The 15,221-nt window shown below is 49.8% G+C and overlaps 2 protein-coding genes across 2 annotated transcripts; one reads left to right on the top strand and one right to left on the bottom strand.

Annotated features, from left to right (window-relative positions):
* Nucleotides 1–2,209: 2,209 nt before the first annotated feature.
* Nucleotides 2,210–8,189, bottom strand: LOC129850803 (unconventional myosin-IXAa-like). The gene is made up of 3 exons (XM_055917035.1): nucleotides 8,066–8,189; nucleotides 6,319–6,460; nucleotides 2,210–3,246 (listed from the first exon to the last, which is right to left on the bottom strand). The coding sequence occupies exons 2-3, from the start codon at nucleotides 6,373–6,375 to the stop codon at nucleotides 3,031–3,033; spliced, it is 273 nt and encodes a 90-aa protein (XP_055773010.1). The 5' UTR covers nucleotides 6,376–6,460; nucleotides 8,066–8,189; the 3' UTR covers nucleotides 2,210–3,030.
* A 3,182-nt stretch (nucleotides 8,190–11,371) lies between these two features.
* On the top strand, nucleotides 11,372–15,216 carry LOC129850802 (keratin-associated protein 10-6-like). The gene is made up of 5 exons (XM_055917034.1): nucleotides 11,372–11,391; nucleotides 12,818–13,027; nucleotides 13,241–13,325; nucleotides 13,725–14,127; nucleotides 14,807–15,216. The coding sequence occupies exons 1-5, from the start codon at nucleotides 11,372–11,374 to the stop codon at nucleotides 15,214–15,216; spliced, it is 1,128 nt and encodes a 375-aa protein (XP_055773009.1).
* The last annotated feature ends 5 nt before the right edge of the window (nucleotides 15,217–15,221 follow it).

Raw genomic sequence — 15,221 nt, 5'->3', positions numbered from 1 at the left:
AGGGACAGAAGGCACCACTGTAGAGTAAAGGGTTGAGGGACAGAAGGCACCACTGTAGAGTAAAGGATTGAGGGACAGAAGGCACCACTGTAGACTAAAGGGTTGAGGGACAGAAGGCACCACTGTAGAGTAAAGGGTTGAGGGACAGAAGGCACCACTGTAGAGTAAAGGGTTGAGGGACAGAAGGCACCACTGTAGAGTAAAGGGTTGAGGGACAGAAGGCACCACTGTAGAGTAAAGGGTTGAGGGACAGAAGGCACCACTGTAGACTAAAGGGTTGAGGGACAGAAGGCACCACTGTAGAGTAAAGGGTTGAGGGACAGAAGGCACCACTGTAGACTAAAGGGTTGAGGGACAGAAGGCACCACTGTAGAGTAAGGGGTTGAGGGACAGAAGGCACCACTGTAGAGTAAAGGGTTGAGGGACAGAAGGCACCACTGTAGAGTAAAGGGTTGAGGGACAGAAGGCACCACTGTAGAGTAAAGGGTTGAGGGACAGAAGGCACCACTGTAGAGTAAAGGGTTGAGGGACAGAAGGCACCACTGTAGACTAAAGGGTTGAGGGACAGAAGGCACCACTGTAGAGTAAAGGGTTGAGGGACGGAAGGCACCACTGTAGACTAAAGGGTTGAGGGACAGAAGGCACCACTGTAGAGTAAGGGGTTGAGGGACAGAAGGCACCACTGTAGAGTAAAGGGTTGAGGGACAGAAGGCACCACTGTAGACTAAAGGGTTGAGGGACAGAAGGCACCACTGTAGACTAAAGGGTTGAGGGACAGAAGGAACCACTGTAGAGTAAAGGGTTGAGGGACGGAAGGCACCACTGTAGAGTAAAGGGTTGAGGGACAGAAGGCACCACTGTAGACTAAAGGGTTGAGGGACAGAAGGCACCACTGTAGACTAAAGGGTTGAGGGACAGAAGGCACCACTGTAGAGTAAAGGGTTGAGGGACAGAAGGCACCACTGTAGAGTAAAGGGTTGAGGGACAGAAGGCACCACTGTAGACTAAAGGGTTGAGGGACAGAAGGCACCACTGTAGACTAAAGGGTTGAGGGACAGAAGGCACCACTGTAGACTAAAGGGTTGAGGGACAGAAGGCACCACTGTAGACTAAAGGGTTGAGGGACAGAAGGCACCACTATAGAGTAAAGTGTTGAGGGACAGAAGGCACCACTGTAGAGTAAAGGGTTGAGGGACAGAAGGCACCACTGTAGAGTAAAGGCTTGAGGGACAGAAGGCACCACTGTAGAGTAAAGGGTTGAGGGACAGAAGGCACCACTGTAGAGTAAAGGGTTGAGGGACAGAAGGCACCACTGTAGAGTAAAGGATTGAGGGACAGAAGGCACCACTGTAGACTAAAGGGTTGAGGGACAGAAGGAACCACTGTAGAGTAAAGGGTTGAGGGACAGAAGGCACCACTGTAGAGTAAAGGGTTGAGGGACGGAAGGCACCACTGTAGAGTAAAGGGTTGAGGGACAGAAGGCACCACTGTAGAGTAAAGGGTTGAGGGACAGAAGGCACCACTGTAGAGTAAAGGGTTGAGGGACAGAAGGCACCACTGTAGAGTAAAGGGTTGAGGGACAGAAGGCACCACTGTAGAGTAAAGGGTTGAGGGACAGAAGGAACCACTGTAGAGTAAAGGGTTGAGGGACAGAAGGCACCACTGTAGACTAAAGGGTTGAGGGACAGAAGGCACCACTGTAGAGTAAGGGGTTGAGGGACAGAAGGCACCACTGTAGACTAAAGGGTTGAGGGACAGAAGGCACCACTGTAGAGTAAAGGGTTGAGGGACAGAAGGCACCACTGTAGAGTAAAGGGTTGAGGGACAGAAGGCACCACTGTAGAGTAAAGGGTTGAGGGACAGAAGGCACCACTGTAGAGTAAAGGGTTGAGGGACAGAAGGCACCACTGTAGAGTAAAGGGTTGAGGGACAGAAGGCACCACTGTAGAGTAAAGGGTTGAGGGACAGAAGGAACGACTGTAGAGTAAAGTGTTGAGGGACAGAAGGCACCACTGTAGAGTAAAGGGTTGAGGGACAGAAGGAACCACTGTAGAGTAAAGGGTTGAGGGACAGAAGGCACCACTGTAGAGTAAAGGGTTGAGGGACAGAAGGCACCACTGTAGAGTAAAGGGTTGAGGGACAGAAGGCACCACTGTAGAGTAAAGTGTTGAGGGACAGAAGGCACCACTGTAGAGTAAAGGGTTGAGGGACAGAAGGCAGTCATATAGAGCGGAAGCTAGCAGAGCTAGCTACTGAATGCAGGACAGTACTACCAGCACTAGGCACACGCACTACAGTATACAAACAGAGGGGGGTATGGGACACAGCCTGTGCCCTGGCTGCACTGGGGTCCGCCCACAAGCACGCCTCATAATTTACAGCTACATAACTTCTGTATGCCTTATGACTGGTGCACTTGAATTAAAGGGACATTTCAAAAATTTTCAGCTTCATCGTCTACAGCACCACGTGTGAAAATGATGCGTTTCTATGTTTTTGTAGTAAAAAATATAGCAATATCTTTTTTTCTCCAATGACATCATTTTAACCAATCATTTTAACCAATGATGAGTAAGCATTGCCTTCTAATTGCTTACTAAATGTCTACTAAGGCTTGATTAAAAATAACAAACCAATTAGTAGGCAATGCCTACTCATAACTGGTTAAAATCCAATGATACACAGCAATGATGTGCATCATTTCTCCCTCAAAAAAATGTCCTTGAGAGGAGGGGAAACGTGCAATATTCACATATGTTGATGTTTGGGTAGTGCTGGAGAGGATGAATATGAAGGAACAAAATATATACATTTCCCTTTAAAAAGGAGCCTAAAGGGGGAAAAGGACCCAGGAGCCTAAAGGGGGAAAAGGACCCAGGAGCCTAAAGGGGGAAAAGGACCCAGGAGCCTAAAGGGGGAAAAGGACCCAGGAGCCTAAACGGGGAAAAGGACCCAAGAGCCTAAAGGGGGAAAAGGACCCAGGAGCCTAAAGGGGGAAAAGGACTCAGGAGCCTAAAGGGGGAAAAGGACTCAATGTGCAGCACACTCACCAGTCTTCCTGTGTACGTGTCTCTTCCCAGACTCCCTGAAGGCCACCATGGCTCTGAAGAAGGCTCTGAGGACGGCCCAGCGGAAGGTGGCTGGGGGGTCGATGCCCATCAGGCCACAGATGAAGGCGTTTTTGCTGCTCTTCAGTAGGGCCACGATGTCCGGACGCATATGGTCCGTATTCTTCTCCCGGAAGTCCTGTGTGGGGATACGTGAGTGTGATAGAGAGACAGAGATTTTAAAAAAGAGAGTGTGCGTGAGAAGGAGAACAGGGGAGAGAGTGTTTATTTTTTATTTTTTTTATTTCACCTTTATTTAACCAGGTAGGCTAGTTGAGAACAAGTTCTCATTTACAACTGCGACCTGGCCAAGATAAAGCATAGCAGTGTGAACAGACAACAACACAGAGTTACACATGGAGTAAACAATAAACAAGTCAATAACACAGTAGGGAGAAAAATGAGTCTATATACATTGTGTACAAAAGGCATGAGGAGGTAGGCAATAAATAGGCCATAGGAGCGAATAATTACAATTTAGCAGATTAACACTGGAGTGATAAATCATCAGATGATCATGAGCAAGTAGAGATACTGGTGTGCAAAAGAGCAGAAAAGTAAATAAATAAAAACAGTCGGTAAATTGGGTGCGCTGTTTACAGATGGACTATGTAAAGCTGCAGCGATCGGGTTAGCTGCTCAGATAGCAGATGTTTAAAGTTGGGGAGGGAAATAAAAGTCTCCAACTTCAGCGATTTTTGCAATTCGTTCCAGTCACAGGCAGCAGAGAACTGGAAGGAAAGGTGGCCAAATGAGGTGTTGGCTTTTGGGATGATCAGTGAGATATACCTGCTGGAGGACGTGTTACGGGTGGGTGTTGTTATCCTGACCAGTGAACTGAGATAAGGCGGAGCTTTACCTAGCATGGACTTATAGATGACCTGGAGCCAGTGGCGACGAATATGTAACGAGGGCCAGCCGACTAGAGCATACAGGTCGCAGTGGTGGGTGGTATAAGGTGTTTTAGTAACAAAACGGATGGCACTATGATAAACTGCATCTAGTTTGCTGAGTAGAGTACTGGAAGCTATTTTGTAGATGACATCGCCGAAGTCGAGGATCGGTAGGATAGTCAGTTTTACTTGGGTAAGTTTGGCGGCGTGAGTGAAGGAGGCTTTGTTGCGAAATAGAAAGCCGATTCTTGATTTGATTTTGGATTGGAGATGTTTAATATGAGTCTGGAAGGAGAGTTTACAGTCTAGCCAGACACCTAGGTATTTATAGATGTCCTCATATTCTAGGTCGGAGCCGTCCAAGGGTGGTGATGCTAGTCGGGTGGGCGGGTGCAGGCAGCGAACGGTTCAAAAGCATGCATTTGGTTTTACTAGCGTTTAAGAGCATTTGGAGACACGGAAGGAGTGTTGTATGGCATTGAAGCTTGTTTGGAGGTTAGATAGCACAATGTCCAAGGAAGGGCCAGAAGTATACAGAATGGTGTCGTCTGCGTAGAGGTGGATCAGGGAATCGCCCGCAGCAAGAGCAACATCATTGATATATACAGAGAAAAGAGTCGGCCCGAGAATTGAACCCTGTGGTACCCCCATAGAGACTGCCAGAGGACCGGACAACATGCCCTCCGATTTGACACACTGAACTCTGTCTGCAAAGTAGTTGGTGAACCAGGCAAGGCAGTCATCAGAAAAACCGAGGCTACTGAGTCTGCCGATAAGAATGAGGTGATTGACAGAGTCGAAAGCCCTGACCAGGTCGATGAAGACGGCTGCACAGTACTGTCTTTTATCGATGGCGGTTATGATATCTTTTAGTACCTTGAGCGTAGCTGAGGTGCACCCGTGACCGGCTCGGAAACCGGATTGCACAGCGGAGAAGGTACGGTGCGATTCTAGATGGTCAGTGATCTGTTTATTAACTTGGCTTTCGAAGACCTTAGATAGGCAGGGCAGGATGGATATAGGTCTGTAACAGTTTGGGTCCAGGGTGTCTCCCCCTTTGAAGAGGGGGATGACCGCGGCAGCTTTCCAATCCTTGGGGATCTCAGACGATATGAAAGAGAGGTTGAACAGGCTGGTAATTGGGGTTGCGACAATGGCGGTGGATAGTTTCAGAAATAGAGGGTCTAGATTGTCAAGCCCAGCTGATTTGTATGGGTCCAGGTTTTGCAGCTCTTTCAGAACATCTGCTATCTGGATTTGGGTAAAGGAGAATCTGGGTGTACGTGTAAGAGAGAGAGAGAGAGAGAGAGAGAGAGAGAGAGAGAGAGAGAGAGAGAGAGAGAGAGAGAGAGAGAGAGAGAGAGAGAGGAGAGAGAGACAGAGAAAGGGAGAGAGTATGGGTGAGAAAGAGAGAGAGTGTGTGTGAGAGAAAGAGTGAGAGAAGAGCTAAGCATTGCACTCAGTTCACCCTCAGTTTAACGTACATATAAGCTCAGCTCAGCTTCAATACATTTTTCAGCTTTTAATTTCCTCTCTAGTGAGACTTTCATTGGAACAGGTAGGCAGCTTCGTGTACGGTATGGCAGAACTCCTGAGGTTTCCTAAACCATGTCACTAAAGAAGCCGTGTCATAGAGGATGGACTCCGTTTGAACTGGATTGCAACACCACTAATTAAAACCTTTCTTAATGCTCCTCTCCGCAGAGAAATTATATTGATTGATGCCTCATATATTGCCAATGTGGTTCCAACCAAGCTGTAAAATGTTACTTGGACTTGTTCCATCCAAACACAACAATAGTAAATCCCATGGAAATGAACAGGTTGAATAAGTTGTTCGCAGGAGACGACATAGAAACCAGTTGAGTGAAACACGACTGCCCAGACCTGCACATTGTGTGATATATTCCTGGTTGCCAAGTCTGAGGTCTGGGTTTTAGGACTGTGCAGCAGGGAACTGGGCCAAGAGAGTGATTAACAAATCATCCTGTACAGGTATGTGTAAGTCTTCACAGCCCATTACTGTGTGTGTGTGTGTGTGTGTATGTGTGTGTGTGTGTGTGTCAGCTACAGCATACTGTATGACAAAATGCATGAAACATCTTGCCTGACTTGAACCCACCTTAACACTGCCATGCTAACCTGAACCATGCTGGCTCTGATGTTCTTTTCACATGGTCCTTTCCAGGAGTATTCCTGCCAGAGTAAACAGTAGTTTGTCCTATAGACATTTCCATTCCACTCAATGGAATGATTTAAGCTAGGACGCTATGACACACACATGAAGCTCTTGTTGACCCAGACAGTCAGACACTGACCTTGACCCCGTATTTGACCTTGCCGGCGTAGTGGCGGATGATGAAGGCGGGCTCCATGACGGCGGGGAACTCAATGTAGCCGTTGCCCTCATGCTGCCGCTTGAACTTGTCCAGCAGAGTCTGGTTAGAGGCCTGGGGGAAGCTGGGACAAGGACGGCAGGGGGGTTGGTGTCATCCTGTCTCAGGGAGGATCATAATGCATACACAAGCAGGAACACAGAGACACGAGCAGAAACACAGAGACACGAGCAGAGACACGAGCAGAGACACGAGCAGAGACACGAGCAGAGAGACACGAGCAGAGAGACACGAGCAGAGAGACACGAGCAGAGAGACACGAGCAGAGAGACACGAGCAGAGAGACACGAGCAGAGAGACACGAGCAGAGAGACACGAGCAGAGAGACACGAGCAGAGAGACACGAGCAGAGAGACACGAGCAGAGACACGAGCAGAGAGACGAGCAGAGACACGAGCAGAGAGACGAGCAGAGACACGAGCAGAGACACGAGCAGAGACACGAGCAGAGACACGAGCAGAGACACGAGCAGAGACACAGAGACACGAGCAGAGACACAGAGACACGAGCAGAGACACAGAGACACGAGCAGAAACACAGAGACACGAGCAGAAACACAGAGACACGAGCAGGAACACAGAGACACGAGCAGGAACAAAGAGACACGAGCAGAAACACAGAGACACGAGCAGAAACACAGAGACACGAGCAGGAACACAGAGACACGAGCAGGAACACAGAGACACGAGCAGAAACACAGAGACACGAGCAGAAACACAGAGACACGAGCAGAAACACAGAGACACGAGCAGGAACACAGAGACACGAGCAGGAACACAGAGACACGAGCAGGAACACAGAGACACGAGCAGGAACACAGAGACACGAGCAGGAACAACGACAGACAGACACCTATTCATTCCGCTCCCCTCTTCTGGTCCCTACTGAATAATGATTCTGGTTATACAGGAGCACAAAGACGTATGTGTGGTTCCAACTTCCACAACATCCATAGAATGTAGTCACCCATGAACACTGAAGTAAGGTCAGTTTTATATTTCCTTCGATAATGGCTAAGGGAAGGATTAATGGAGGGTGAGCTGATCCTAGATTTACACCTAAGAGTCAAACTCTCCCTGTAGGGAGAAGGTAGTTGGCCAGAGGAGGACGATAAACTCCTGCTTTCTCTCATACCTTTAGAGACGCTGCACAGCAGTCCCCTGCCAGAAGTGTTCACAGTAAACCAACAGCTTACAGGAAGAGGACAGGAAGAGTGGAACAGGGAGAGGCTAAGGGGAACTTGAGCTATGAAAAACACAGAGCGCCATGGACTCGATTTGCAGCTATTTCAAGTGGGAGGAATTCAGTGTGTCAGTGTCCAGATCAGGAGGAGGCAGACCATTTAGTTACGGCACATCTAGAGGGAATTACCAGGATGTTGTATTGAAACAAAAATGACACATTTCAGCCATGCTTATGAATGAAATAAAATATACTTATTAAAATGGTCTGTCATCAGACGAGGACTGTTCGGATATCAGGTTATATATACTTTAAGACTTCATAGAGTATGCATTATGATGCGACCTGAATATCTCCCATTACAGACTATCATTGTTCTCCACTATAACATCACCTAGGCACAGTCACTTCCTTGCCAGTCTGACGGAGTGGACTCACGGGTCGTATTTTGACCCAGGTCTGACAGAGCGAGGTCTAATGGACTCACTTGGACTCCTCATCCAGCAGGTGGAGCAGCGCTGTGGGCTTCTTACTGATGAGGTTGATGCAGCCTGTGTTGTCGATGTAGTCAATGTTGTGCCAGCTGATGCCCTCCGCCCTGTACTCCTCCTACACAAACAAATCAAATCAAATGTTATTTTGCGCGGAATACAACAGGTGTAGACCTTACCGTGAAATGCTTACTTACAAGCCCTTAACCAACAATGCAGTTAAGAAAATATATTTTTTTTATCAAGTAAAATTAAAATAATAATGAAATAGTCCGGGTGGCCATTTGATGAATGAATTGAACACTGAGCTGTAGTCAATGAACAGCATTCTCATATGTGTTCCTTTTGTCCAGGTGGGAAAGGGCAGTGTGGAGTGCAACAGAGAATGCGTCATCTGTTGGGGCGGTATGGGAATTGGAGTGGGTCTAGGGTTTCCGGGATGAACAAATAGAAACATGAAGATGTGATCTTACAATGCTATGGTTCAACACTGAAGGTTTGGTCCTAGTAAGTCTAGTAAGAATCTTATCAACTTGTACCAAATACCACTGAGCCCCATAACATTGTAGGGGACATCCCTCTTCTATGCGGTGTAAGTTCTACAGAGGTTTGGGTTGTCTGCCACAGCTGCAAAGTCATAACATTATGCATATGATAGTGTTGTGACTGTCATAAGAAACTAGCTCCCTGGTATACAGAAAATACCCGAGCTCTGAAGCAAGCTTCCAGAAAATTGGAACGGAAATGGCGCCACACCAAACTGGAAGTCTTCCGACTAGCTTGGAAAGACAGTACCGTGCAGTATCAAAGAGCCCTCACTGCTGCTCGATCATCCTACTTTTCCAACTTAATTGAGGAAAATAAGAACAATCCAAAATTTATTTTTGATACTGTTGCAAAGCTAACTAAAAGGCAGCATTCCCCAAGTGAGGATGGCTTTCACTTCAGCAGTAATAAATTCATGAACTTCTTTGAGGAAAAGATCATGATCATTAGAAAGCAAATTACGGACTCCTCTTTAAATCTGCGTATTCCTCCAAAGCTAAGCTGTCCTGAGTCTGCACAACTCTGCCAGGACCTAGGATCAAGAGAGACACTTAAGTGTTTTAGTACTATATCTCTTGACACAATGATGAAAATAATCATGGCCTCTAAACTTTCAAGCTGCATACTGGATCCTATCCCAACTTAACTACTGAAAGAGCTGCTTCATGTGCTTGGCCCTCCTATTTTGAACATAATAAACGGCTTTCTATCCACCGGATGTGTACAAAACTCACTAAGTGGCAGTAATAAAGCCTCTCTTGAAAAAGCCAAACCTTGACACAGAAAAAAAAAAAAAACTAGCGGCCTATATCGAATCTTCCATTCCTCTCAAAAATGTTAGAAAAAGCTGTTGCGCAGCAACTCACTGCCTTCCTGAAGACAAACAATGTATACGAAATGCTTCAGTCTGGTTTTAGACCCCATCATAGCACTGAGACTGCACTTGTGAAGGTGGTAAATTACCTTTTAATGGCGTCAGACCGAGGCTCTGCATCTGTCCTCGTGCTACTAGACCTTAGTGCTGCCTTTGATACCATCGATCACACACTTTCTTTTGGAGAGACTGGAAACCCAAATTGGTCTACACGGACAAGTTCTGGCCAGGTTTAGATCTTATCTGTCGGAAAGATATCAGTTTGTCTCTGTGAATGTTTTGTCCTCTGACAAATCAACTGTACATTTCGGTGTTCCTCAAGGTTACGTTTTAGGACCACTACTGTTTTCACTATATATTTTACCTCTTGGGGATGTCATTCGAAAACATAATATTAACTTTCACTGCTATGCGGATGAGACAGAGCTGTACATTTCAATGAAACATGGTGAAGCCCCAAAATTGCCCTCGCTAGAAGCCTGTGTTTCAGACATAAGGAAGTGGATGGCTGAAAACGATCTACTTTTAAACTCGGACAAAACAGAGATGCTTGTTCTAGGTCCCAAGAAACAAAGAGATATTCTGTTAAATCTGACAATTATTCTTGATGGTTGTAAAGTCGTCTCAAATAAAACTGTGAAGGACCTCGGCGTTACTCTGGACACTGATCTCTCTTTTGACGAACATATCAAGACTGTTTCAAGGACAGCTTTTTTCCATCTACTTAACATTGCAAAAATCAGAAAATTTCAGTCCAAAAATGATGCTGAAAAATGAATCCATGCTTTCGTTACTTCTAGGTTAGACTACTGCAATGCTCTACTTTCCGGCTACCCGGATAAAGCACTAAATAAACTTCAGTCAGTGCTAAATACGTCTGCTAGAATCCTGACTAGAACCAAGAAATTTGATCATATTACTCCAGTGCTAGCTTCCCTACACTGGCTTCCTGTTAAGGCAAGGGCTGATTTCAAGGTTTTACTGTTAACCTATAAAGCGTTACATGGGCTTGCTCCTACCTATCTTTTCGAGTTGGTCCTGCCGTACATACCTACACGTACGCTACGGTCACAAGACGCAGGCCTCCTAATTGTCCCTAGAATTTCTAAGCAAACGGCTGGAGGCAGGGCTTTCTCCTATAGATCACTATTTTTATGGAATAGTCTGCCTACCCATGTGAGAGATGCAGACTCGGTCTCAACCTTTAAGTCTTTACTGAAGACTTCTATTCAGTAGGTCATATGATTGAGTGTTGTCTGGCCCAGGAGTGTGAAGGTGAACGGAAAGGCTCTGGAGCAACGAACCGCACTTGCTGTCTCTGCCTGGCCGGTTCCCCTCTCTCCACTGGGATTCTCTGCCTCTAACCCTATTACAGGGGCTGAGTCACTGGCTTACTGGTGCTCTTTCATGTCGTCCCTAGGAGGGGTGCGTCACTTGAGTGGGTTGAGTTACTGACGTGATCTTCCTGTCTGGGTTTGCGCCTCCCCTTGGTTTGTGCTGTGGTGGAGATCTTTGTGGGCTATACTCGGCCTTGTCTCAGGATGGTAAGTTGGTGGTTGAAGGTATCCCTCTAGTGGTGTGGGGGCTGTGCTTTGGCAAAGTGGGTGGGGTTATATCCTTCCTGTTTGGCCCTGTCTGGAGGTATCATCGGATGGGGCCACAGTGTCTCCTGACCCCTCCTGTCTCAGCCTCCAGTATTTATGCTGCAGTAGTTTGTGTCGGGGGGCTAGGGTCAGTTGGTTATATCTGGAGTACTTCTACTGTCTTATCCGGTGTCCTGTGTGAATTTAAGTATGTTCTCTCTAATTCTCTCCTTCTCTCTTTCTTTCTCTCTCTCGGAGGACCTGAGCCCTAGGACCATGCGTCAGAACTACCGGGCATGATGACTCCTTGCTGTCCCCAGTACACCTGGGGACAACAAGTTTCAACTGTTCTGCCTGCAGCTATGGAACCCTGACCTGTCCAACGGACGTGCTACCTGTCCCAGACCTGCTGTTTTCAACTCTCTAGAGATACTCTTAATGATCGGCTATGAAAAGCCAACTGACATTTACGTCTGATTATTATCTGACCATGCTGGTCATTTATGAACATTTGAACATCTTGGCCATGTTCTGTTATAATCTCCACCCGGCACAGCCAGAAGAGGACTGGCCACCCCTCATAGCCTGGTTCCTCTCTAGGTTTCTTCCTAGGTTTTGGCCTTTCTAGGGAGTTTTTCCTAGCCGCCGTGCTTCTACACCTGCATTGCTTGCTGTTTGGGGTTTTAGGCTGGGTTTCTGTACAGCACTTCGAGATATTAGCTGATGTACGAAGGCCTATATAAAATAAACTTGATTTGGAGTAGGGGGTTGCCCTGCCAAACATCAATCACATAACCATCATTCACAGCCTACATCACACATTTCATCCCAAGGACAGGTAAAACTGTGGCCTGTACTCTGTGTTTCTTCACTCTTGGCACTGGAGGTTGTTGGCACCTTAATTGGGGAGGACGAGCTCTTGGTAATGGCTGGGGCGGAATAGGTGGAATGCTATCAAGTACATCAAAAACATGGTTTACATTTGTTTGACGCCATCCCATTGTCTCCTTTCCAGCCATTATTATGAGTCGTCCTCCCCTCAGAAGCCTCCACTGACTCTTGGCCTGAACAAACAAAACAACAGTGATCCAGTAGTAGCATTGATACTAGGCCTGAATAAACAAAACAAACAGTGTTCCAGTAGTAGCGTTGATACTGGGCCTGAACAAACAAAACAACAGTGTTCCAGTAGTAGCGTTGATACTGGGCCTGAACAAACAAAACAACAGTGTTCCAGTAGTAGCGTTGATACTGGGCCTGAACAAACAAAACAACAGTGTTCCAGTAGTGGCGTTGATACTGGGCCTGAACAAACAAACAACAGTGTTCCAGTAGTGGCGTTGATACTGGGCCTGAACAAACAAAACAACAGTGTTCCAGTAGTGGCGTTGATACTAGGCCTGAATAAACAAAACAAACAGTGTTCCAGTAGTAGCGTTGATACTGGGCCTGAACAAACAAAACAACAGTGTTCCAGTAGTAGCGTTGATTCTGGGCCTGAACAAACAAAACAACAGTGTTCCAGTAGTAGCGTTGATACTGGACATGAACAAACAAAACAACAGTGTTCCAGTAGTAGCGTTTTTTTCTGTTAGGCTAGAACACAGCACAAACCTTCCCCGTGCTGTGCCAGCCTGGACCACTGTGCTGTGCTGTGCCTGCCTGGACCACTGTGCTGTGCTGTGCCTGCCTGGACCACCGTGCTGAGCTGTGCCTGCCTGGACCACCGTGCTGTGCTGTGCCAGCCTGGACCACCGTGCTGTGCCAGCCTGGACCACCGTGCTGTGCTGTGCCTGCCTGGACCACTGTGCTGTGCCTGCCTGGACCACTGTGCTGTGCCTGCCTGGACCACTGTGCTGTGCCTGCCTGGACCACTGTGCTGTGCCTGCCTGGACCACTGTGCTGAGCTGTGCCTGCCTGGACCACTGTGCTGAGCTGTGCCTGCCTGGACCACTGTGCTGAGCTGTGCCTGCCTGGACCACTGTGCTGAGCTGTGCCTGCCTGGACCACTGTGCTGAGCTGTGCCTGCCTGGACCACTGTGCTGTGCTGTGCCAGCCTGGACCACTGTGCTGTGCTGTGCCAGCCTGGACCACTGTGCTGTGCTGTGCCAGCCTGGACCACTGTGCTGTGCTGTGCCAGCCTGGACCACTGTGCTGTGCTGTGCCAGCCTGGACCACTGTGTTGTGCTGTGCCTGCCTGGACCACTGTGCTGTGCCTGCCTGGACCACTGTGCTGTGCCTGCCTGGACCACTGTGCTGTGCCTGCCTGGACCACTGTGCTGAGCTGTGCCTGCCTGGACCACTGTGCTGAGCTGTGCCTGCCTGGACCACTGTGCTGAGCTGTGCCTGCCTGGACCACTGTGCTGAGCTGTGCCTGCCTGGACCACTGTGCTGAGCTGTGCCTGCCTGGACCACTGTGCTGAGCTGTGCCTGCCTGGACCACTGTGCTGAGCTATGCCTGCCTGGACCACTGTGCTGTGCTGTGCCAGCCTGGACCACTGTGCTGTGCTGTGCCAGCCTGGACCACTGTGCTGTGCTGTGCCAGCCTGGACCACTGTGCTGTGCTGTGCTTGCCTGGACCACCGTGCTGTGCCTGCCTGGACCACTGTGCTGTGCTGTGCCAGCCTGGACCACTGTGCTGTGCTGTGCCAGCCTGGACCACCGTGCTGTGCTGTGCCTGCCTGGACCACCGTGCTGTGCTGTGCCTGCCTGGACCACCGTGCTGTGCTGTGCCTGCCTGGACCACCGTGCTGTGCTGTGCCTGCCTGGACCACCGTGCTGTGCTGTGCCTGCCTGGACCACCGTGCTGTGCCTGCCTGGACCACCGTGCTGTGCTGTGCCTGCCTGGACCACCGTGCTGTGCTGCGCTGTGCCAGCCTGGACCACCGTGCTGTGCTGCGCTTGCCTGGACCACCGTGCTGTGCTGTGCCAGCCTGGACCACTGTGCTGTGCTGCGCCTGCCTGGACCACCGTGCTGTGCTGCGCTTGCCTGGACCACTGTGCTGTGCTGTGCCTGCCTGGACCACTGTGCTGAGCTGTGGCTGCCTGGACCACTGTGCTGAGCTGTGGCTGCCTGGACCACTGTGCTGAGCTGTGCCTGCCTGGACCACTGTGCTGAGCTGTGCCTGCCTGGACCACTGTGCTGAGCTGTGCCTGCCTGGACCACTGTGCTGAGCTGTGCCTGCCTGGACCACTGTGCTGTGCTGTGCCTGCCTGGACCACTGTGCTGTGCTGTGCCTGCCTGGACCACTGTGCTGTGCTGTGCCTGCCTGGACCACCGTGCTGTGCTGAGCTGTGCCTGCCTGGACCACTGTGCTGAGCTGTGCCTGCCTGGACCACTGTGCTGTGCCTGCCTGGACCACTGTGCTGTGCCTGCCTGGACCACTGTGCTGAGCTGTGCCTGCCTGGACCACTGTGCTGAGCTGTGCCTGCCTGGACCACTGTGCTGAGCTGTGCCTGCCTGGACCACTGTGCTGAGCTGTGCCTGCCTGGACCACTGTGCTGAGCTGTGCCTGCCTGGACCACTGTGCTGAGCTATGCCTGCCTGGACCACTGTGCTGTGCTGTGCCAGCCTGGACCACTGTGCTGTGCTGTGCCAGCCTGGACCACTGTGCTGTGCTGTGCCAGCCTGGACCACTGTGCTGTGCTGTGCTTGCCTGGACCACCGTGCTGTGCCTGCCTGGACCACTGTGCTGTGCTGTGCCAGCCTGGACCACTGTGCTGTGCTGTGCCAGCCTGGACCACCGTGCTGTGCTGTGCCTGCCTGGACCACCGTGCTGTGCTGTGCCTGCCTGGACCACCGTGCTGTGCTGTGCCTGCCTGGACCACCGTGCTGTGCTGTGCCTGCCTGGACCACCGTGCTGTGCTGTGCCTGCCTGGACCACCGTGCTGTGCCTGCCTGGACCACCGTGCTGTGCTGTGCCTGCCTGGACCACCGTGCTGTGCTGCGCTGTGCCAGCCTGGACCACCGTGCTGTGCTGCGCTTGCCTGGACCACCGTGCTGTGCTGTGCCAGCCTGGACCACTGTGCTGTGCTGCGCCTGCCTGGACCACCGTGCTGTGCTGCGCTTGCCTGGACCACTGTGCTGTGCTGTGCCTGCCTGGACCACTGTGCTGAGCTGTGGCTGCCTGGACCACTGTGCTGAGCTGT

The sequence above is a fragment of the Salvelinus fontinalis genome, unplaced genomic scaffold (genome assembly GCF_029448725.1).
Source record: "Salvelinus fontinalis isolate EN_2023a unplaced genomic scaffold, ASM2944872v1 scaffold_2343, whole genome shotgun sequence".
Taxonomy (NCBI): Eukaryota; Metazoa; Chordata; class Actinopteri; order Salmoniformes; family Salmonidae; genus Salvelinus; species Salvelinus fontinalis.
Note: the sequence above shows the minus strand (reverse complement) of the source record. Positions and strands in the feature narration are given on the sequence as shown.

What these genes read in the sequence shown, in the direction of transcription:
- LOC129850802 (XM_055917034.1), top strand. Translation starts at nt 11,372, where the DNA reads ATGACTCCTTGCTGTCCCCA. An exon ending in ATGACTCCTTGCTGTCCCCA is followed by an intron (nt 11,392 to 12,817) that starts GTACACCTGGGG and finishes GTGCTGTGCCAG; the next exon opens with CCTGGACCACCGTGCTGTGC. An exon ending in CTGTGCCTGCCTGGACCACT is followed by an intron (nt 13,326 to 13,724) that starts GTGCTGTGCCTG and finishes GTGCTGTGCCAG; the next exon opens with CCTGGACCACCGTGCTGTGC.
- LOC129850803 (XM_055917035.1), bottom strand. Translation starts at nt 6,375, where the DNA reads ATGGAGCCCGCCTTCATCATCCGCCACTACGCCGGCAAGGTCAAATAC. An exon ending in AGGTCAAATACGGGGTCAAG is followed by an intron (nt 3,247 to 6,318) that starts GTCAGTGTCTGA and finishes ATCCCCACACAG; the next exon opens with GACTTCCGGGAGAAGAATAC.